Source organism: Pyxicephalus adspersus, chromosome 11 (genome assembly GCF_032062135.1).
Source record: "Pyxicephalus adspersus chromosome 11, UCB_Pads_2.0, whole genome shotgun sequence".
Lineage (NCBI taxonomy): Eukaryota > Metazoa > Chordata > Amphibia > Anura > Pyxicephalidae > Pyxicephalus > Pyxicephalus adspersus.
The window spans coordinates 33,005,780-33,030,255 of record NC_092868.1 but is presented as its reverse complement, the minus strand read 5'-3'; the positions used below and the strand labels follow the sequence as shown (position 1 = coordinate 33,030,255).

At 36.5% G+C, this 24,476-nt stretch overlaps 1 protein-coding gene across 1 annotated transcript in view; it reads left to right on the top strand.

The window, feature by feature from the left end:
* Nucleotides 1–24,476, top strand: part of SIK2 (salt inducible kinase 2) — a 114,790-nt gene that overhangs the window by 29,010 nt on the left and 61,304 nt on the right. Inside the window, exons 2-3 of the mRNA XM_072426457.1 lie at nucleotides 9,895–10,011; nucleotides 12,006–12,069. Of these exons, the coding sequence (XP_072282558.1) occupies nucleotides 9,895–10,011; nucleotides 12,006–12,069 (181 nt within the window). The remainder of the gene's footprint in view (nucleotides 1–9,894; nucleotides 10,012–12,005; nucleotides 12,070–24,476) is intronic.

The window sequence follows — 24,476 nt, the reverse complement described above, 5'->3', positions numbered from 1 at the left end:
TATATATATATATATATATATATATATTATGATTTATATAATACATATAACCTGCATTCTGTACAACATCCCGTGCCTCCACTCTGGGCTATGCTTGCATCATCCATGTAGGATCTTTCTTGTACATGTAATGGTTAGTGCTTTCAAAAGGTTATTTGCTTTAAGCAGATTTTACTTTAGGAGAAAAAATGTACCCTAGCAATCATTTATTTGAAAAAGCATGACTCCTTGTGTCATTTTTAGCATACATTTCTTTTGCATTGGCTTAAAATTAATGTTCAACCATTAACATATCAGTATGTTGCCGTTACAACAGATTCCTTTAATCAGAGTGTTCTGTGTTATGTCCAAGAGGCAGTGGGGTAGAAGGAATAAATAGGGACCCATTACAAAGCATTCAGAATCATTAATGCACAATCCTAGCTTATAAATAACAGACATTGAATTGTTCATCACACCTCCATCCAGATACCCCTGCTGTGGCTGGCATTTCACAGAGAATGAGTCTGCCTGCCTGTGGAATGACTAATCCTCTATTTATTGAAAAAGGAGCCTTTATATTAACTCCCCAATTAATAAAAATAAATCTCTTTTAAGCCAAGAGCAACCATGGATATTCATTCAATTTTTCACTCCTCCTTGTTTCGTTGTCTTCCCCCTCACTTACAGATTATCTGAAGCATTTGGAACTCTGTGTTGTTAAAACTGAATTTTTTTTTAAACTTTTCTTGAGATTAATGATATGCAGGAAATGGTCAAAGGTATAATAAGAATATAAACAGAAATCTTTGCGACCATGCTTTTTTGTATGCCCAAAACAAGTAAAAAATAATAAAAAAAAAGTGATCAAAGTCCAAAGACAAGTTCACAATTATTTGGTCTTTATTTCCAGCAGCCAGGAAGTTGCATCAGCCCAGGTTGGCTAGCAAAGGTGATAGGGATTGTAGATTGGAAGCAAAAGAAATGTGTGTTAGCAAGGGGTGGTTTTATGTTAATGTGTATGTAAGGGCAATAAATATAATATAATATATCTATATAATATTGATTTGTGGGAAATTTATAATTGCTATAAACTGAAGCAAAACTTCTATTAATAAAAAAAAAAGTTAATCCCCTTTCAGAACCTCCCTCCTGGGAATAGAGCAAACTGCTACTGTGTATTTGGCAACACTGAAGGTAACACATTTGTTCATGGCTGTGTTGGTATGACAGTGTGGTTCTCTCAAAATAAATAAATAAATAAAATGTAGCCACCAAAACTTTTTGGAACTGGGTCATGTTCTGCCCCAGCTTTGTGCAGCTACATGGACAAAATGGTTCCCAACTGCCGCCTTTCACTTCAATGGGAGCAGTTGGGACCTTGGTTAAGCTTGCACCAAGCTTGAACACTACAAATCACAGCCAGTCTAACTTTCCTTAACAGTCCACAGAGAGCAAACACGCTACTGTGGCTTGATCTTTGTGTTCATGGAAACAAACCTAAAAGCCGAATAATGAACATTCCCCATTGTTATAGCCATTCAGAAACTGTAACATCACAGGCATACTACTAACTGATGGCATGCACATACAAATGTGAGAGCAGACAGAAAAGTACAATCACATCCGACAATACAGTGCAAGATCAGGCTGTGTAATCAGGATCAGGAGTGTAATGTAAAAAGAATGTATGTGGATGATAATAAAATTGTACTTGTACTTTTTATATCATTTTATATTCTAGGTAGAGAGTAATGGCCAGTATAATGACTCGTATTCTCCATGTCCGTGTTCTCTGGAATGTGCAAAATGAGCAAATCTTTGTCTTCTGTATTACAGGTTACATGGTGATATGTAGTATTGTAACTCTACATTTCTGTAATTTGCAATTCTCCTTCCCTGTTTTATAAGAAATGTTTATTATTTTTTTCTTGTTGTTTTAGTTAATATACAACAAGGACAGGAAACACATTCATAAATGCAAAAAAATTATTTGAACTGATTGTTAAGAAATTGCCTGTTGACAAAAAAAAGAAAAAAAATGTAAACCAGTAGCATAATCATTTTCCCCTTTTTTTAACATTTATATCCCCTATACATGACGATATGATCAGTGCCCAATCTGCTGTGGGAGCTGTAACCTACGGCAAGCTGGCAGGACCGCACAGTAATGTGTATGAGTGTTTTTTCTCAACAGGTTCCAATTGGAGAGATGTATCTTTTCCAGTCTGCAAGGCTAGGTCTGTCCTAAGAAATAATATTTTTGTATTTTATTCATCAGAGTTAATAATAACTCTTTGTTGGCTATTTTGGTTTTCTTTTATTGTTTTGCTATGATGAAGTTCTAGAAAAGGGCAGCATATGCTGTCCACTGTATTGAAAACCTGCCAGAGATGATGAAATGTTTGTTCCCATTTTAAGCTTCTATCTCAACTCTTCTTTAACCTACTGAGGTCACAGGAAGTCATCATTTTCCCAACACTGACTTGTTAGTATTTCACAACTGGAATTCAAAGTTTAGTGTTCTGTCTTTTTTTCATTGTTTCTTTTTATGTCACTGAAAGCTGTAGATGACAGTCGGTGAAGCCGCCTCCACATCCTGTTAGGGGTTACTCTTCATTTTTTATTCTGCATGAATAAAATATTTCCAGAAGTATGACTGGTTGCAGTGAATGTTGCCTTTACCTTGAACTGTATCTGTTAGCAAAAAGGATTTTTATGGAAAGGTTAGATCCCCCATCATGTGTTTGGTTTGTTATGGAGATTCTTCCTTATACCTATATTTATCAACATGATCAGGACAAGAAAAGAAGGGGAGATCTTTCTAATGGGGACAGCATGACAAAAATACTTATTAGTAGGGTGGGGGAAGGTTGGAACTCCATCTATGTCTTTTGGTATTGCACAGTGTAGTATGTATTTATACCGCACTTTACAGCAGCTTGTGGTAATGCACAATAGACAACATGGTGCCATTTTTGTTAAAGTACACAGACAGCTGGCATCATAATGCCCAATTCCATATTCATTATTTAAACGCAGCATATTGTACTTTATGAATTGTGCCATTACATTATACAAATTACCCACCCCAGGGCACTAAGCTCACCCTATTGAGTCTCACTTATTAGGAAAGCAACAATATTTTCCCACGTCAACTAGGCAAGTACAAGTCAGTTTTTAGAATAGGTCATAGTGATCCCTACTTTGGAGTTTTTTGTAGTTTATCTTAGTTTTCCCTCTGTATGGTATGTTGTACAGACATGTAAAAAATTCAGTATCCAACAACCAAAAGTGTTACAGTGCACTAAACCTTTCATCCCACCTCTTAATTATTGCATTTATTGGGTTCTGTAAAATATCATAATGATGTATGTTTGCCGGTCATACAAAGAATGTTAGTATTCATTCTCTTTCTGGAATATAACGCAACATCCACCTAATCCTTATTTATTGCTTGCTCACACTGAGGAGTAAGTGTATGTCAAGCTTTCTTTACTGAAGTCACTAGGAGTATAGCAATGTCATCATGTGAGCCTAACAAAACCAACATAAAGGAGCCTAAGCGAGTCTTAACAAAGCCCTGTTGTTTGTTTTATTATTATTTATTAACCCTCATTATTTAACCACAAGGCCTCTCCTCCTGCTTTTGGCTGCCTGTTCATCTAGTTTTGGAAGCAGCAAAATAGAGAGCGTGAATGAGCTGGAATGTGATGACTGCGAGGCCGGCTTAGCTCCAGACTGGGAATCCAACCATTGGGACACGTCCTAGCTGTGTGTATAGTGCCAGGACGTTTATGTACTGGAGAAAACAGACTTCATTTCTGCAACATGGGACATATATTTAGGCAACATGCTGCCGATTCCAGGAAATTGACTGGCCTAGTGCAAAAGTGGCTGTATTTCCATTCTTGTAAATTTCAGAATGACTATCATGCTTGTTACAAAAAGTCAGAAACATTTATTTAGTTAATCTTAGTGTTGGCATGAAGACATAAAACTTTTTTCATGGGAATACAATAATTGGAGCAGGCAGTTCCATTGAATAGATTGTGTGAGCTTTTCCCACATTTGCTCACATGTGCATTTGCTGTTCTGTTCCAGTTTGGGACAGAAAGTAGCAGAAAACATTATATATGTCCTAAATTGTTAAACTTCACAAAGAATAGACAGTTACATTCCTGATATTACTGCTGGTCCAGGTTTTGAAGATCAATCCCCAGTTGGCTTCAATCTTTGCTGTAATGCAGAGTTACGTTAGCTGAAGAACTTCCAGCCTCTGACACCTCTTGATGTGGGGAATGCTAAGTCCCATCTGTGTTGTAGTTCCATCTAACAGCTGGCACATCTCGAATGTGTCCCTGCAGAGCTGTAGTGACTTAGTTGGTGTGAAGACACAGCATCCAACTGGGGGAAGTTGCTTCTCCCCTTTGAGTGACAAACGCCTCTCTGCGCATGCGTCTTGATTCCGTGGATTTAGTGGTCTGTGAGGTCAGAAAAGTTGGCAACCACTGAATTAAAGTATCTTTTCGATGATAATATAAATAAATATATATTCATTGTTAGTCTCTAGTCCCTTTATAGTAAGGCAACTTTTAATTTCTGTTTGGCGATCATCAAACCAACACTAAAGTATGTTATAGACATCACTGAAATTTTTATTGTTTGATTCACAAGAGTATAAACTTGGATGATCTATGTTTCAGTATTGAGTGATAGGTAAAGACAGACTGAACTTGCAGGGCTTAAATTCAGTTGTCACTTTAGCTGTATCAGGACCTGATGTGGATTTCAGGATAGATGGATGGCTGCATTGCTAGCTGTCAAGACAGTGAAGTTTTAGATATAATATAGCTCTCTACACACAGTGTGTGCCAAATACAAGATAACTTCATTTTCATCTTGCCTGTGCTTGTAGGACGGAGATTTTATGTGGTTAGATTCTGTACTGTTCCTCCTGAATGGCCAAAGATATGAGAGTTAAATAATCAAAATCAGACTTTTTTACAGAAATTCCTGATGCTTTAATAGATTATATACCAGTAAAATAATCTAGATGATGATAATTTGCTGCGTGTTCCAGACAAATGTGTGAAAATGGGGAGTATTGAAGAATTGTTTTCTATGCAATTAGATTACAGAAATCTGTTTTAATGCGAAAACACCATTATAAACTCTATTCTTGCTTCTTGACAATGACCTTTGCTATATCCTCCTCTCTTCTTATCAATGTATATGCTTGTTTGGTGCTTCCCCTAAAGCTGATCTCCAGGCAGATAGAAAAGCTATAAATGAATGCTGCTCTGTTTTATTGGACGTTGGATGTATTGAATGCATACAGTGACATTTATACCATACTATAAAACTACTCTATATATATATATATATATATATATATATATATATATATATATATATATATATATATATATATATATATATATATATGTGTGTGTGTGTGTGTCTAGAAGAGGCACAACCAGGGGCCTATTAGGTGTGCTGACAAGGACCATGCTGATAGAAGAATGGCTGCTGATTTCCAGCTTGGTGTTGGAAGGCACCTGTTTTCCCTTTTTAAACTAATATTGTAATGCAGATATTGCCTCCCTGACTATGCTTAGGACTATGTGTGCCTGAATTCTGTGCTTCTAGCAAGCAGCTTCCCCTTCCCCAGCCAGAGCACTAGCTGTCCCTAGCGTCATCCCTAGTTTACCCCCTAATACATAGGAGCATATTCTCACTCATTCAGGGGTAAGCATTCGCCCCTACACTATATTCTAAATCCTAGAAGTGCACACCTCTCATGTATTTAGTTTATCAGTCTTTTTTAATGTTTGCCTAGAGTACAACTCTAAAAGTTTTATTTCTTTTTTGTGACTTAATTATGAAAAGGGTATGCAGGGTTTTAAGCATGATCGTGGATTCTGATGGTCATGCTTTTTCAGTTGTTACCAGAATGTAATTAGGTCATCGTGATGGCACTCAATTCTTAGAAATGTTTTGTGTGTGACGTAGATGGGTTATATGTGCAGGCGCTAGTGTTTCATAAAACTGCCAGTAATGCATGGATGTAGTTTGTAGCCCTCTAGCAATGGATGACCTGCAATGCTTTGTGTCATCTCGTGTCCTCTTTTCAACAGAAAATGCTTAGTTCAAGGCAAGATTTTTTTCCTTTAGCTACCCTGAGAAACATTTATTTTTTTCTACCTAGAGCTGTCACAGAGCAGCATGAGACCCTGAACTTAAAATGAATATATTTTCTCCTTGCACATATTTTTAGTCATCTATATTATTGCAGTGTGTACCTGGTCTGACCAGTGAAAAATATTTAGTGCATCTTTAATATAAATGCACATTTACTGCAAGTATAGGTAAATACTCATTGATTTGCATGAAATCCAGTGGCTCCTAACTTTGTATTTAGGCTGACCTCAAGAAGTGGTGTCAGCCCTGCTTGGTTCTCATCTGCTAGAATACAGAATTTCTTTAGTTAGAAGCACACTACTTGCAGCACTTACTTTCCAGAACTCAAACATAGAAATGTATTGCAGAGATATATACAGAATAAGTATACTTATTGCTATTCAAAGTCTAAAGCACCTGGTGATATTGCAGGAAATCACACCATGGATCCAAAATTTTCCCCCAAATTTACAATTCCCTTTCAGTTGTAGAGCAATGGAGACAAAATGCGAATCCAAGTTAGATAAATAGTTTTTTTTGACATTGAAAGACCTCCTAGGAAAATCTTTGAGTATTAAGAAATCTGGAGTTCACTGAAATAGCCAAGCAGACAGTTCTTGCAATCAAATAACATTAGGTAGCCCCAAGGCATTGGTAATGCAATTGTTCACCTCCAAGCAGAAATATTGAACATATCTATAGCCTTATAAAGCATAAATTACATTTTCTGTCTTACCCATGAAAGCCAGCGTGGGTGCATAGATTCAGCTAACTATATACGTTGGTTGTGCCATTTTTCTTATAGCTGTAATATATATTTCGCATTTACCAAGTATGGTGGAGTAGTGTCTAGAGGAGCCATTCTCATCCAGGATTCCCTAGAACCCCAGGGTTCATCCAGAGGTTGCCAGGAGTTCCTTGAGCTGTGGTGAATTAACCTCACGTTTTGATGGTGCCTGCTTAGTCCTAAAGCCAATGGCACTTGGCAGAGCCAGCTGAAGGGCACGAATTATAATTTTACTTGTCTGTAAGGTGTGGCAATCAAATCACCATTATAAAGAGGGGACATTCATCTCACTGGCCACCAATGTAAGCAGCATTCTTCTCATTGAGCCACAAAATAAATTGGTTTTAGTGGGCTCCCTGAGACCTAATTTTTTCAAGGGTTAGAAAGATTGAGGAAGGCTGATCTGGAGAGTTTAGCATTGTCAGATAGGATTGTACCTGTTCTAACTCAGGTAAAATGTATAGGAAATTTTGGGTCATAGTTTGGCTTCTCTGTATTATTTAAAAAAATCATGTTTGTGACCGCCTCATTGATTTATGTGCTTGTAATTTCAATGCTTTGAAGAATTTTGCCAATGATAGGCTAACAATAGAAGTATTACAATGCAGTTTGCTTGTTGTCAGTGAAGGATTAGGATTGTTCTCCCCGGGGATAAACTGTGTATCCTCGAGGAGTGCTATGAGGTGGGGGAGTAATCGGCTGTCTTTGTCGCAATCTCCTTTGCCAGCAGCCACTAGATCCGAGAAACGATGAATAAAATTCTGAGGAATAGCTTGAATCATGAAATGTCAGCAGCTTTATTCACCGAGTATGTGTGCAGCAACATAGACTCACGCTGCCGGGGGTGTCGCATTAACATACAGCTCAGGTCACGTCTAGGATATTGAAAATGCAGAGGCTTATCTACGTCTTATCCAAGCCCTGATATTCATGCAGACATGCTAATAATAATAATATTGCCTTTATTATAAAAACACCAACAAATGCCAACACAGCGCTGGAGTGGGGAACCCTGTCTAACAGAGCTTACAATCTAATCTATCCCATGAGGATATACCGGTAGTTCACCGACAGTCATGCCTTGTTACAAGACATAGATATGTTCAGATATTAAAGAAAAAAGACAGATGTGCTGTGAGTTTAACCCCCCAACTGACCAAAACAAATGGAAAAAAAATTATGTATAATGTGCATTTGTCTTGTAAATTTTCAAAGCATACTAACAAAAAATGTATCACAGGATCAGCTTTTGAAGCTTTAGGTCCTTGAGTGAGCACGATGCATGGCTCCAGCATTCATAAATATTATTGATCTGAGAGATTAACTTTTGTGATTATATATAACACAGAGGGAACCTTCTTATGGAGAAGCATCTCCAAATCCCATGACCAGACAAATATATTCAGAAGACTCAAAGCTATCACCACCTCAAAGAATCAAACAACATCCAGCCACAGACAGAAAAAAAAACTTAGTAACTGACATAATCATGGGGCTATCCTGTGCAAATCATACTTCTCATTTTGCAAAGGATTCACCTACAGGTTTTGGTGCTTTTGCTGCTTGATTCCTGGACACACAGCGGCAGCAGTTTAAAAAGCTTCTGACCTATTCTAATATAACTTCCCATATTTCCAACGAGACCATTGGGGTTCAGATTTTGACCTTCCATGGAGTTCAAATGCTTTTTATTAATGAACCAGCCCTACCACTTTATTGCTAAGTGCAAATTAATTACAGGGACTGCCCAAGGGATTTTCTATTCTATTCTGTATTTTTAAATGTAGTTACTGTAAAAACATTAATCTGACTTAGTGTTAGATGAGTTATCTAGAAGAGTGGTCGCTAACCTTTAGAACCTGACGGACCTTTAAATTCATAATTTTAAATCCCACAGACCATTAATATGATTTCTCCTAAAAAGATAAATACATTTGTAAAATATTGTTTTACCTAATGTTGCCTAACACGGACTGTGGAGGCTTTGATTCATGGATCAGCTCACGAAGTGAAGTATTACTATTGTTACTACTATCATTAGTTACGTTATCTTGGGTATTATTAGAGAAATGCAAAATATTTATTTGCTTTTTCTAACTCATTAAGGGTTTTATTTAATTTGAATTTAGGACCAAACAAGAAATGATAGTAATCAAAATATTTGATGCCATTAAATATAACAGTAAAGAAAATACACAGTGAAGGTCATACTTACCTAAAAGGTCATCTGGGAAATAAACAAATAAAATAAAACAATCGAATGAGAATCGGTATTGGCGGAGCCGGGTGACTGTTGTAATGGTGGAAACAATACTAAAGCGTACAGCTCGGGAACGGTTGCCTCATACAATTTAAGACTCCCGTAACCGTACTGACGTCACGCTGCGCCTCCCTTGTTTTTCCGACAGTTTGTGAATTTAATGCAGTATAAATTTGAAAATTGTCATTCAGAATATAATAATTTATTTGAATATTATTGGTTTTATTATCGATAAAACCTAAAAATTGCAAATAATGTCCAAGTTTTTCTGTGGATCACCAAAATTTTCACACGGACCATTGGTTGTCGACTGCTGACCTAGAATACCTGCACAATAGACTGGGACCAATCACAGAGTAGAGGCAGGGATGAAAATAAACTCTATTGCTTAATTTCAGTAGAAAAAGTAGGTTTGCCTACATGGATATGCAATCTGGCAGGACCGTGTAAATCCCAAGACTAGCTGGCAGAAAAAAAATCAATCATTGATCAATTTAAACAACTTCCATAGATGTATTTCCACTGTGTTTGTCTGGATTTAGGCTTTAAGGGGCCCCATTTGTTGGGGAATCGTAAATCATGTACATTACTCAGTAGTGTGTTAGTACACACAATTACAATTACCTTACTTATTATTTTGATCCTAAATCAAGTTCCTAAATATAGTTTTATGTTCACTCTACAGGTGGCAATAAAGATAATCGACAAGTCTCAGCTAGATGCTGTAAATTTGGAGAAAATCTACCGGGAAGTAGAAATAATGAAGATGCTGGATCATCCTCATATTATCAAGCTTTACCAGGTCAGTCAATACACCTGTATAAGATTAAAACCACAAGGAAAATGTCAATGCAGATGTTGTGGTTGCTTGCCAATGTTTATAGGATGCTTTATATGGTTTTGAAAGCCATTTGTGGCCAGCATTACATTTTCCAAACAAGACGCACATTATTCACTGATGATGAAATGTTTACCATCCAGGACACAGAGGTTATTCCGGGACGAGACCTTAAAGACACGGTGTAAGAATGAATTAGCCTGTATAATATGACACACATTAGTCATGGGGTTTAAGTGACAGTCGCATTAATGTATACATGAGCAGAAAATAAATGTGATGCTGTTAATGCTCATGTTATTTGATCTGTGATAAGGGTATATTTAGAGATGTATTTTATTATATCTATATATGTTTACTCATAATATAATATGAAAACTTCCAGAAATACTGTGAAAAGGTGAAGGAAGTTTAACAAATTAGTATTTTGTCAGTTGTGTTTAAAAGTGATGTGCATGGAGTGGTATTGTTAACACACCTCTGCTCTATCCAGGTCATTGTACATCTAGTAGCAGTTAGTCTCCTAGATTTGTTCTTGTAATGAAGATTTTTACAGATTTCCAAGCTGCTTTATCAGTTTTACCTAGAAGGTGAAGAAGCTTGGAAAGCTGCCAAACATCTACAACATTACAAGAACAAGTCCAGGTAAATGTGACTAATGTCTACTAATTATAATCCCACTAATTTCTGAGAATTGTCTTACGTTACTCTGCCTCTACTAATATCCAGCCTATCTGAAAGTCCTGCACAGTTAAATGAAGATAAGATGTGACACTGAAGTGGCTGTGTCCTGCATTATTTAAATACATGGCTTGGGAACCCATTGGTTTGCCCTTCATGGGCAGAGCACAAATACGTCAACATTATTTTTCTAGTCTAAGATCTTTTCCAAACACTGCCAAGGGTACGTGCTGTTTCCATGTATGTTTACAATACAAAGGCAAAGGAAGCTGGAGGACAAAGGCACCTAGAAGTGTTTTGGCTCAAGACTTTAAACTATCAAATTGGCACACCAGGGCCTGGAGATGAGTGATGCCTACACACTACACCCTTCCCACCTATTAGAATGGCATTTAGTGACATCATTTAAAGTATTATTGCTAAGGTCTAAGATAAGCAATTGTGTCATCTGTATTCCTATTCATAACTTTTCTCCTTGTTGTAATGGCAGTGTAACCTGGCCAGGTAATTACTTAATTAACTTCACAGCTCCCCTCTTAGTTAGGCCCGATTAATGCCATCTACTGCTTTCATATCATGGTGAGAAGGCAGAGTTTTTTCTTCATCAGTTGCATCTCCTGAATGTTCTTCATGTATTCCCCAAATGTCACTGCCTTTTATGGAGGCTTAGGTGGGAGGGAGGCTAGGTCACTGGTCGTATAGTTTACCCTTTCTTTAATTCCATATGTCTATGAAGGTTCTTATTGATCCAGACCATTTTATTTCTAGTAGTCGTTAGTTGCATTCAACTGGACTTGTTCTCATAATGTTGAGGATCTTTTACATCTCTCCAAGCTGCTTTATCAGTTCTACCAATGTTGGAAATACCCCAACATTTATATCTATGCAGCACAAACACCTAAATCCATTTACCATGGGATGTTACCTGTCTGATGTTTGATGATGATTGTCCCAGACCAGAAGGTGTGACATTTGTTGAACCACCCTTTTCCATTTACACAATCTCATCCTGGGTCTGTCAGCTTCTTGGCTGCAAAGATAGAGGAACATATCTGCAACTAGCTTAGGTGATTACTTTACATGTCTACATGTAGGTCAGGAGCTTTAAAGTACACACAGGTTCACTTTAATAGGCTAAGAAACCTGAACTTTTTACTAATAATGTTTCCCAAAAAGAAATGTTGCTTTCTGGCTCATGGGCTTAAATAACAAATTAAAGATATTTCCTAATTATACAGAAAATTACTATAACTAAAACTTTTGTATGATTTCATTAGGTTATGGAAACCAAAAACATGCTTTACCTAGTGACAGAATATGCCAAAAACGGGGAGATCTTTGGTAAGTTTCCTGATTATTATCTTTTATTACGGTGTGATGTCATCTGTGTATTTGCTGCGCTCAGCACCTTCTGAACATTGCATACATTCTGAGAGATAAGTGTTCTGTTTTTTATGATTTTATGGTTATGACTTGTAGCTCCAGGTGTTTGTAACCTGACAGCACATAATCAGCAAGAAATTCATTGTCATAGTTTTAAAGGGAACATTCTTTTATAAATATATATAGGAAAATTTACATTGGTAAAATCTTTTTATGTATAATCAGAAGCAAAATATATAAAGAATTTGGATTTAGCACTAGTGAGCCTAAATATTTTTTATAGAATATTACGATAAAAGTCTTATGACAATAATAGATTGTAGTAGACCCAGTACTATCCTTCCTTCCTATCCTAAACGGAAAATGTTCCAAGACGTTGGAGAATGAGTTGCCTGTTTAGACTGCTGCCTGAACAAATATGGTGTTCTCTTTCTGGATCGAGAGGAAGATAAAACCGTTGTTAGGGAAAAACAAATCACTTAATATGCATGTACTAAACATGCTAAAATACATTTTTTACGGTAGATCGTTTTTTTTTTATTCCACTCTGTCAACATGCTACCTTCATATGTATCTGTCTACAGGATTTATTTTATATTATGTGGAGTGAAGTAAAATTGATTGCTTGTTTCTTTGTTCTCTTTCTCAAACAAACTTCTAAAAATTACACATAGGACTTTAATTATAAAACAGGGAATCTGACATACTCTTAAACCTTCATATATTTCTGCTATTAAAACACAGAGCTGGAAGATTCCCACAAGGGAATGTTTGAGGGAATGTCTAACTTTTTTTTTTTTTGGAGATTTCCCTTCCTTTCTATTAGCCCAGAATATGGTTTTGGGGGCCATTTAACCAGGCACATTCTAAAAATGTGTGCGAATCTATTTTTTTTTTTTTTTTTTTTTTTTTTAAAGCCCATAGCCCACATATTGGCCCCTAAATATTTTTCTCAAGAAATATATATTGTAGTAAAACTGAAGTGTGACAGCTTAAGTTACATAAAAATCTGCAAACATAGGTTTGTACATCATGTGACTGATTTCAGTTGGTTTTGCTGCCTTTTGACCTGGTAACATTTAAACTAGTGTTTTTTTTTTTTGTACTAAAACAAAAGAGCAGTGTCTTTTTTTTTTGTATAAAAGTTAAAGGTAATGACAATATACCAGGGATAATGATATATCAAATATTAATTATAATCTTGCCCTGAGAGAAGAGGTATAAAAAAAAGGATAAAGAAAATATACCAAAACCTATTCTTGTTTTCTGTAGTCTGATAAGCAGACAGTGCAGAATCAGACTGGTGCATCAGAATGTGTACAGTATCACAACTGCCGATCTATATGAACCCTATAATTGTTCAATTGCATCACAAACCACATATTCAGATTGCGGTGATGTGCTGTAAGGTTTGCATTATAGAGCACATTACCGCAGTGAAAGCAATGTTAGGATTTTGCTTCTATTTTATTTGAAAGGTTCTCCAGCACACCAATAATAGGAAACTCACCGACACTGAATCTCATCACAACATCCATGCCATATGGTGTGGTGTGCTGCATTTAAAATAAGGTCGGATCCATCTGGGTTTCCTTAACACAGCATGCCTTAATGCACAATATAATGTTGCATGTGAACACATGCCATAAAACATAACATGTGAATGAGGCCTGATGCTTGGGTTATATATATACTCCACTGGTCCTCAGTATAGTAATTGTCCTCAATTAGAATTTGGATATGAACTGCAGTAGAGTTCGGCCCTTAGCACAAGTGATTTACCTGTTTACCAGACAGTTGAGTCTTCCATGAAGTCGTTAATGAATGCTTGTTGTACGGACGTCAGTGGAAACTTTTTTTTAAGTGACTTCTGGGTGTTTTCCCAAGAAATCCTCTGGTAAACTATGCCAAGAAGAAAGGGTCATTTTCCATGCCCAGGAGCCCCCTGAAAAGGTTTCTGTTTGTTTTGCAGCATGATTACACTTCATCTGAGAGATCCAGGAAGTTCTAATGACGTTGCTCCCTACCTGACTAATTCATTCCGCCTTAATTGTTTTAACATTTGCTTCCTGTTCTTCTGAGCTTGGAAAGAGGGATTTTCTGCGCTTGACCTTAAATGATCACTTTCTTACGCTAGTGATTTCCTGACATTTCAAAAGGAGCTCAGCTTGTTTCGTTTGGATACATGGATTCTAAATAGCTTGTCTGTTATAAAGGGAAGTTTGTTTTTACCGTGATATGTCCACTCACCATTTTATGTGATGGTTCCAGGATGCCACTGTTCATGCTTGCCAACATTCCCCTTTTTTTGAAAGCTGTCCATCATAGCAATGAGTGGGCAAGGCCAAAATGGAATATAGTCATAAGCGCCATGATTTGTACACCTTTCTGCCCATATTGGTAATTTTATATTATCACTTGTTTGGTACGGGCTTTATTAAAGTCACACTTTTTTGACTCCTACATAACAATGTTACTATGAAAAAAACTTTCAACTTTTCCAATATTATTTTAGGTTGAACTGCAGGATAAATTTTCTAAAGTCATGTCGTGTATTGTTACTAGAATCTTTGTGTGCTTTAAGTATATCCTCCAGATCTGTACAATAATATAAAGTTAAATGGGCAGGAGCTTCACATAACAAGGACCAAGTTTACTCTTGTGCATTGTGATTAGTCTTCTACCAACCCCATGTAGTTTTCCATAGGTAGCCTATAGGATGTCTGCTTCCACATGTTGCACTGTGTGCATCACAGCAATAATGTCCCCACTACCTAATAATTCCTGTAATAAATATATAGACAGTATTAAAAAGTATATAAAGTTAGTAAAAAATTAGCCAGTAAGAAGAGTCAGCTGGAAAGCGTTATTTGGGCCTAATTACTAAATTAAATATAATAAAAGGGGTTCAATAGGAAATAATATATTAAAAAAAGGAAAATAAGATTTGTCCCAGCAACTTCTTTTAAAAAAAATAAAATAAATGCATTGCGAGTATTTTTTTTTTAGCAAGCTTTGTATTAGGTCCACACAGGTAAGTGCTTAAGTGCTTAGTGATATAACTTTTTTGATTGGTTGCCATTATGTACAGTATAATTAGGATTTTATATAATAAATAAGGCATAATTATATATATATATATATATATAGTAAATAAGACATAATAAAATATATATATATATATATATATATATATATATATATATATATATATGTGTGTGTGTGTATATATGTATTCAAATACTCTTAGTACTCTTAAATGAATGCAATATTTTTTATGATAAATATGGCAGTATGTATATATGTTTACTGATATTGTTTGAGTTTTAATACTTTAGCATTTGCAAGCAGACACGTGAGAGCTACCCCAGTGTGCAGTGTCTGACACTAGAAGATTAGTCCTCATTTAATCCCTTTAGAAAGTAAATGTAATCAGGTTTAAAGTAGTGCACTGTATGACTTTAGTGGTAAAGCTTGTGGTGAACTCTGATAGTCACAGTAAAATTCAATGATGACGTCTATTTGCTGCCAGAGAAATCAACTTAGACATGGTTGCTAAAGCAACTACGTGCAGCAACCACAGAAGCAGCAGGATCATTACCCTGCTATACCATGTAAACATAAATCTAAAGTCATGCAAAAAATAATAATGAGCAGATTTTTTCCCATCTATTACTATTCTTTTAATGCACATCCCTTTATTCACTTTAAATCCTTTTTTTTCTCATTGAGTAGGTTTGTTAAAGCCACATATAATATACAGATATATTTTTCTATAAAACCGTTTGTCATTTCAATCTTGATATTTCAGTTGACCTTTTTTTTTATTCGGTTAAACCTGGCCACGTGGTTGATGTGTTAAATCTGCAACATTTAGCAGTAACTAGTGGCATTGTTGAAGAATTGTATTGACGACTGTGTGACGTAAAGATAACCACTATCAAAAACCTCTAAAATTTTAGGACGTGTCTTGCGATGAAATTGGTCCTATTTAAACCACTATCTCGCAGAGACTTAAAGAACTAAACTCAAAAAACAAAATGTATGTGTAGAGGTTTTTATTATAATGGCCACAGAATTTGTATTGATATATAAGGGCTTTTGCTGTCAGATGCATGCGTTCATGTAAAGAAATGCCTTGATGGTGATCTCAAGCAATCTCTTAATGATAGGTTTTCACAATTTATTGATTTATTTATAATCTAACACTTGCCTCAATTTTCACAATCCGATTTATTTCCATAGTGAATACCTTGGTTTAATCCCATATTGCTTGAAGTTCACGTGTTGTCATAAGCAGGTGTTTAAGAAAGAAAAAAACGTGCAGCAATTAAACAAACATTAAATGCTCTTTCTTTGTGGCCACATTCTTTTCAAAGCGTCTAATTGCCATTTAACTGGCATTTGCCACAAATTGCAAGTTGTACAGTGTAGAGTAAATATGGGCGCTAAGGTTGTGTTTCTTTGATTTCTTGAGTAATCTCTTGGCTCGATGGCAGAACAACATCTGGTATAGACATTTATCTGGACGTACAGCTGCCACAAAATGCCAAGTGACGTCTGCAGCTCTCTTCCCGTTGGCCCCTTCTGCAAACATGAGGCTTGTGGTCTGTAGGGCAGCATTGTGTAAGTTCGCCTCAGAAGCAACCTTAGATTCTTGAGGCAGTGTAAACCCAAAGCCAGACTCGGCATGCCTCAAACAAACACGGCCTATAAAAACACTTCCTCAGCACAGATGTAACGCTCAGCCAATTTACTGAAGGGTTAAACAAAACATTGCGTCTCTGTCCTATTTACATTGTATGTGTAAGTCTGCTTCCAGTGTTCTTTCAGGCTGACAAAGAACAGATCTATCATGATATCACTACCTTTCCCACGTGTGCACTAGATCAGCAGCTGTCAGAGTCAAGAAACAATTTCCTTTTTTTCTGAGTAGTTCCTGCCAGTTGTTATAAATTTACTCTTTTCTTTCTTCGGCTGATTATATGTGTTTATCTTGCGCTGTAACATTGGATCCTGTATCCAGTGCAAAGTGTAGGAGTATGGACTCCTGGAACGCTTCATCTCCTCCAATATTTCTTACAGCTTTGCAACAGTTTATACAACTGTTACAAACCACAAATTGTACATTGTGTTTTGAAGTTAGATTACCGTTATCCCACAGTTAACACCGAGGACCAGTGAAAGGAAGGGTTCTGGAAAGGGCCAGAATTTTCTTTATTTGCCCCTTGTTAAAGTTGTCCTTTTCATCCTATGTGATATAGAATGTCATAAAGAGCATGCTAGATCCTATGTTCTCAGCATAGATGGACTTAAAACCTGTAAACCTGGATGGGGGCCTGGAGAGACAAGGGAATCCATCTGAGCACAGATTGTGATCATGGTGAGATTTAGGAAAGGCTACAGAGCCAGGATTTTCTGCAGTTACTCCAAGTTGCCTTGTTTGTACAGCATCCAATCACATGATATATTGAGGTTGACTTACTAGGAAAATATAGGCTGATCATTTAGGAAAGTGAATGATCCCCTTACATGGGATATTATTTCACTTAACTTAGTGAGACGAAATCCTGTTGACTTCAACCATTCAAGCTTGTGCAAGGAAAAATCCAATTTTTTCAATTTCCTTGCATGGGATTGGGTGTTCCTGCAAAGTGAACTAGCACTACATTTGTCAAGTTAAGTGAATTATGCTTTACAAGGTGACAATTCACCATGGTGAATGCACAGCCCAAATTTCTTGAGTAAATCACCCCTTGTGTAACTATCAGGGACAGACAAACTGCCTGTGCATGTGAATTTTCTTTTACTTTTCTGTCCTGAAGACACAAAGAGAAGTAAGAGAAAATCTTTACAAAGTTAGAGAAATGCTTTCTTGAAAAGTTGCCACTAAAAAAGATGTCCCTATTGTAAGACTTCCTTTTTTTTCCCGTTGTGAAACAGAAATCTTGGATTTTCCCAGTTATAGTGGTAATACAGCAAGAAAATTATTGACAGGTTTTACCATCCCACTACAAAGACAAATGTTTTTTTGTTGAGAGACATTTTAAGGGCTGTGGCATGAGTGATGCAATTTAAGGTTTAGATGGAATGATGAGAGTAATGATTGGTAAGATGTAGAAAGGAAATCATTAAAAATGTGTAGCTTATCCTACATACACATTGTACTATAGAAACCCTGTAAGACTGGAGAGATGCTGGCTGTGGGTAGCACAATGGAAACAAGATAGGTATTGACTAATAATACATTTTAGGTTGGTTCCCTTTTTTTCTGTGCCTGTAAACAAAAAGTTTGTGATCATCTTTAGGTAAAATCTATGATTACCAGCGTCCCACAATGTCAATTAGTAACTTCTAATGGTGAATATTGAAGTGTTTCCCCCCCAGAACAGAACATGTTGGCGCTAGCCGACCAGTCTCTGTACAGCCATTGTTCCTTTGCTATTGTTGAGTGTCTATGCATGGTTTAGGTTTATCACTAGTTTACAAGCTGTCTAAAAGGAGGGAGGACATTGGACAATGTACTATAATTTTAATAAAAAATCCCACAGGGAGCACATTTTACACAGGATTAGTTTCTTAGTGAAATAGGAGAATTGGTTTTGGATTGGTCCAAATAGTTTTGCAATGCAATTATACTTAAAAGACCTTTACACAGAGCACACACATCGAGTGCCAGGATCTCACTGACAGTTTAGATCCAGATTATTTTATTAGCAATGCTCAAGTTCATAATGTTAAATAAAACTAGCGTATTTATATCCCTAATAATAAAATGTTCTTGTTTTACAAAAAACAACAACTGTTCTGGAACATCCTAAACTTTCTGTTTTCCCATTCTTGGATGCTGAGTCGTCAGTTACTTCACGTCCTGGAATAAAGTTGGCGTATATTCCATATATATCTCCAACAATATTTCTAACTTGTCTTAACTTGGAGATCATACAGGACGATACTTTGACCTCATAGTAACCACTTGTGGAGCGTTTCACCTCCTTGCCCATTCTTTGTATATACAGAACATTGGGAAAAAGCTAAATCTATTTGGGAAAAATTTCAGCTGCTCAAGATAAAGGTGTATCTCTAATGAGTATGTATAGTCAAAACATTTCTTTTTTGAGATAGAGTAGTGAAGTGTTCTACGTCAGCTTATATTTTGCTGTGTTCCATTAGGTGAAATCTCTCTCCATTTTGTTAGAGATACAACAACAAGTAGTGAATAGGAAGTGAATACATTTTGCAAAAACCTTTTGCTTAAGAAAATGTCTACAAAATGTGGGCAAGTCTCTTGGACAACTGTACCAATGTAGGTGTCTCCACTAGAAAAGTTCCTCGTGTTCTGGCAACAAATGGATTGCCCACCACTTTCTGTCTTGGTGATCCCTGGGACAGGCAAGGCTTAGACACAGATGGCAATGTAAAAACCTTGACAGGCATGTTTCAATAGTTTCCTACTATATAGTTTATAGTATATTCATAATTTATATGTCTAATGTCACACACATGGGATAGCGAGTGGCCTCCCTTCCCCTGTTTCTAGCTAGGTCTTTCAAGCCTAACTACTCCTAGGGGTACAGGCCTACCCCCCAAACGAATGAGACTTCTGCTTTGAGTAGCTAGGTTTGGGAAGATCATGCGTTTAGGGCAGGATAGGGGGTAAAGTTCCACGTTGACAACCTGCTAGTCAAATATCGACATTACATTTAAGCTTCAAGATGATATGTTTAAAAGTTTTACTCTAACAACTCCTTACCCTCCCCATGATCCATGACTCTTCAAGAGATATCAGATTAGCTGGCAACCTGGAGCGGGACTTCTGCTGGACATGTCTATCCTACGCCGGTGTCTAGGTTGTCCGGTGCTTCACATGCATGACATTTTTTTCTGTCATAATTCTTAAAAAAATAAAAGCCTCTTGGAATGAAGGCCACTCCTGTTTCGGTGTTCTTTAAGTTTAGGGAACAAGTACATTTTATAAAATATAATATTTGTTATTGTTAGTTGCAGTATGTAATGGTTTATTATCTGCCAACCTTGTTACAGTGCATGCCGAGTGCAAGATGGCAGATGTATTATGTACCTGCTTGCTAGGGGAGTTTAGGCTTTCAGGCCCAGTGCTCGTTAATGATTTGTTCTTGGAAATTTTCAGTGTTCCTGTCTGAGGTGACGCACATGCAGTGGCAGGCATAATACCCGAGAGTGTTTAAAAAAAAAAAAAAACCCTGATGTGCTAGGAAAGAGCCTGTTATTTTTAAATGGACCAGTCCTCACAGGACAGCTTTGAGTTCCATACAGTGGCACGTGTAAACATTTTCAGAACTGGAACAGCTCCAAGCTAGCAGTAGGGGCTTTTTGTCCAGCTTTAGTCACTCTAAATTTGATGTACTTGGCGTTGGTATTGTCATTTTTATTCTCTCTATTTATCTGTTTGATTTAGATCAGTATATTCCCATGTTAAAAACACTTTTTCCACTAAATTAACACAATATCTAAGAGTTTATACTAATCTGGCTTTATTTTGTCACTTTTATTTTGTATGTATTTTTTTAATGTATGTATTTGTATTTATTATGCATTTTGTTACAAAAACCCCACTTCTATTGATTATTTAAAATGGAAATACAGTCTAGTGTAAGATACAGTAAAACTTTTCTTCCTGTTCCTTATTGCCCATGCACTTATCCTACTTGCCCATGCCCTAAAGTAGTGTAACCTGTGATCACAGATCTACTATTTCACTGTACAGGAGTTCTGGAAACAGCCAGCATGGTTACACCATATCCTGTTTACAGGTAAAGTTGTGCAAATGAGAAATAAAGCATTTTGTTCTTGACTGTCATGTGATCATTCACTGTTGTTTTCACTGCAATTAAAAGCTTATATTCAACTCCCAGTACATCAAAGAAACATTCATCTCACTGCAGGGATCTAAGTCCAGCACGACTCAGGCTACCACAGCCTACTTGATATAGTGGAGCTTAGTGAGTTTAACCCTTTCTGGTAATTATATTTAAAAAGGATTTGTTCTTATGAGCAATATCGGTGAAACCAATCTATGGGAACAGAGGGAACATTTTGACCTCAGTTCTGCTTTAATGAATAAGACGAAGCTATGTTTGAGGTAATTATTCAATCATGTGCAAGATAAAAATTTGTAATGGTTAAGTTTACAAAGTAAACATTGCTTACCAAAATTCTTATTGCTATTTGCCCACTGTCCTCTAAGACATCATCCATCCACATCATTCCTAGTTCTCTCTCTAAAAACTTGTGTTACAATTGATATTTCAATTAGACATAATGGTAAAATCATAACTCATCAGAACATAACATAAACTGGAACATAAAATACACTGCAATGACCGATTTATTTAAATTATTAAAGGAATTGTAGTATAATAATGGAAAATAACACTGAGAGAAATGTATATGTGTAAGCCAAGAAATCTGGGTAACCAGTTGCTAAATTAGTGGTTGGAATATTGGTGGAGACATCTCATTTCCATGTAATTGGGTCAGATGAAAGAAAAGCTTGTAAAATGTCCACATTAGACACTTACCATTTTGGCATAGTAGAATGTAAGGCAAACACTTTTCTAAGCACTTGTGAGTCATTTGTCTCTATATACTCTACCCAGGCATCAAGGAGTGTTTGGCAGGTGTTAGTGACTGGTTCCGAGTGCCCTGCTGTGATGTCGGAGTGTCTGGGACTTTAGTGCTAACCTATACAGATTATTCATTACTTAAAGATGAGCTAAACCAGCTAAACTCACCTATCCCTCATACTGGTATCGTCTCCCTTCTTTTCTTCTGCTCCCAATCTTCTTCCATTGGCTGGGCTTGGAGGACTTTTGACTGTTTTGCAGACTTTAGTTCCACTTTAATATGATTATATATTTTTGTTTCAATAAAATAAGTTATATAAATAAAATGAATTGTTGTTCAAGTGGTTAAATCTGGCCACTAAGTAAGTAAATCAATTAGAGACCTGGTACTGTAAGGAGACGTGGAATTAACACAATTATTTTTTATTTAAAATGCTGCTTTAGCTATCAAAAATGTCTAATAATACCAAAAGACAAAATTACCTCCACTGGTGCCATATCGCTAAATAGCCCCTCTGGCCTCATGGTTGCGCATATGTAGAATGAGACATGTTTTTTTTCTGGCCTTTCAGCACTGCAATAGTATACAAATCTTATTGGCAGACATACAAAGACAGATATACAAATCCTTTCATAGGTAAAGCAGCTCTTGTATTTGTATTTATCTGTGTTTTTCCATTTGCCCGGAGTTCAGCTTTAACGTTCCTGCATGGGAGTGAGTTAAGTTCTTCCGTATGCTTTTCTGTTACATTTCGTAGGGGTACAGAGTTAGTCTTAGGGCTTTACAGGAATGGGAAGCCATTTTACCCAGACCTAAATTAAACAGGGCATTTAGATGGATGTGGAATATGTTGTTGATTTTGATATCTTCTCACTTACATCAGACCCAAGACCAACATCCCTCTGACTCATACACAGTTATTCAAAACCCTCTCAGCAAGAACTAATCTTCAAACGCTGCATAGAAAAAGAAAATATGCTTTGCCTAAAGAATTCACCTTTGCTTACTGATCTCTTCCTGAATAAAATATTGAATCAAAATGTAGCAGAACATTTATTTAGGATTGCTAAGTTCCTGCCTCTCTCAGATATTTGAAGTATTCTGCTGTAAACAACATCCTCCCAGACTGAACACTCATACGCTTCAGAATCATGCAGTGATCAGATGATTTGTTATTTCAAAGTAAAAAAAAAATGTACTTAATGATCTCCGTCCTGATCAGACCTGTGGGTCGTGCTGCAGCTTGCCCCGTACCCATCGGTGTTTAATATAAGCGCCATTAGGAGAGTGACTCCAGTAACTTTGTGTTCTTGGCAGCACAGAGCACAGCTGGGCTGATGTCACTAGTTCTGCAGGTCTTTAATAAGTACAAGATGAGAGGTGCAGAACACCACTGATTTCATATTGCAACTTCTACGTTTGTTGAATTGTGACTGATCATAGATTCTGCAGTTTTTTTACATTCATTTTTTATCTGCTTGCTGAAAGCTGAACTCCAGGCAAACCGATAAATACACAGATGAAATAAATATATGGTAGCGATTTTACTTTCAGCCAGATGGCTGACACCACTTATAGTTTAAGATAACAGCGGTGATCTCTCTGAACCCCAGCCTTCTGATTGGACGGTAAAAAAGCAGCAGTAACGTTATTAGGCCATTCCTCTACTCACGCTGATCTCTTCTCATCATCATCTTCCTTTTTGTATTAAAAATTTTAAACTTTGCAAAAATAAGTATAAAAATGAAGTTTTATTTCTACTAAACCTGTTTCTGAGACAGATAGCTGTCAGACAATATAGACCAATTTAGTTGAGCAGTGGCCTGGAAGTCAATTGGTAGATGGGCCAAAAACAAAGCATTATGAGATTAAGCTATAGACAAAGATCAAAGTGTCTTCATGAAAACTCTTCTTGATGGATATAAATATAACATAATTCACATGTCAAATGATTTGGTGGTGTTGTTTTTAAAGCAGCACAATAATTTACCAGCTTCTACAAAGGCTTGCAAGAACAGATTTTTGCATGTTGTCAGCTAGTCTGTGGTTGCCTTTTTTCACCCCTTTCCCCATATTACCTAAGTATTACCAAAGGTTGGATTGGCGAAATCCATAGAAAAGTTGTGTATGGATAAACTTTTGTGCTCTCTACTTTTTATGGTAGCTTCTGGTTAGTTTGAAGACCCCTTGTGAAAATTAAATATTGGCCTTTATTTTTATGTCTGCACCAGACAGACGAGCAGGATTCTGATTGGCAGCTAAGGATCATATCTTCGTTTTAGTGCAGCACTAATAGCAAAGGCCCTGTTTCTAAATAAAAAAAATCATTAATTTATTTGGCAGCTTTGCACTTCTGCCGTTTTTATTTGAAGGCTCAATTGGTCACCAGTGAAAGTGCTGCACCATTGACTCAATTTATATAACCCAAAAGTTGCAAACATAACACCCTCATTAATAATCTGTTACACACAGACAAACTTTGCAAAGTACAAACACTTGTTGCCTTCAGAGGCTGATGTGAATACAGAAGACCCAAAAGAATAGTCCTCAGGAGCTCAGAGATGGAAAACTGTGACTTTTATCATTAGAACTGAGAACAGTAGAATTTGTTCTTTTCCATTGGAATAATAAGGCGGTTTATTTTCCACTTCTTTTCACATCCGGTATACTAAGTAAAGATATTATTAAGTCTTCTAAAAGAACACCTAAACCCTCTAATTTTATGTTAGCATGACATTAAATGGCGGAATATTTCTTTT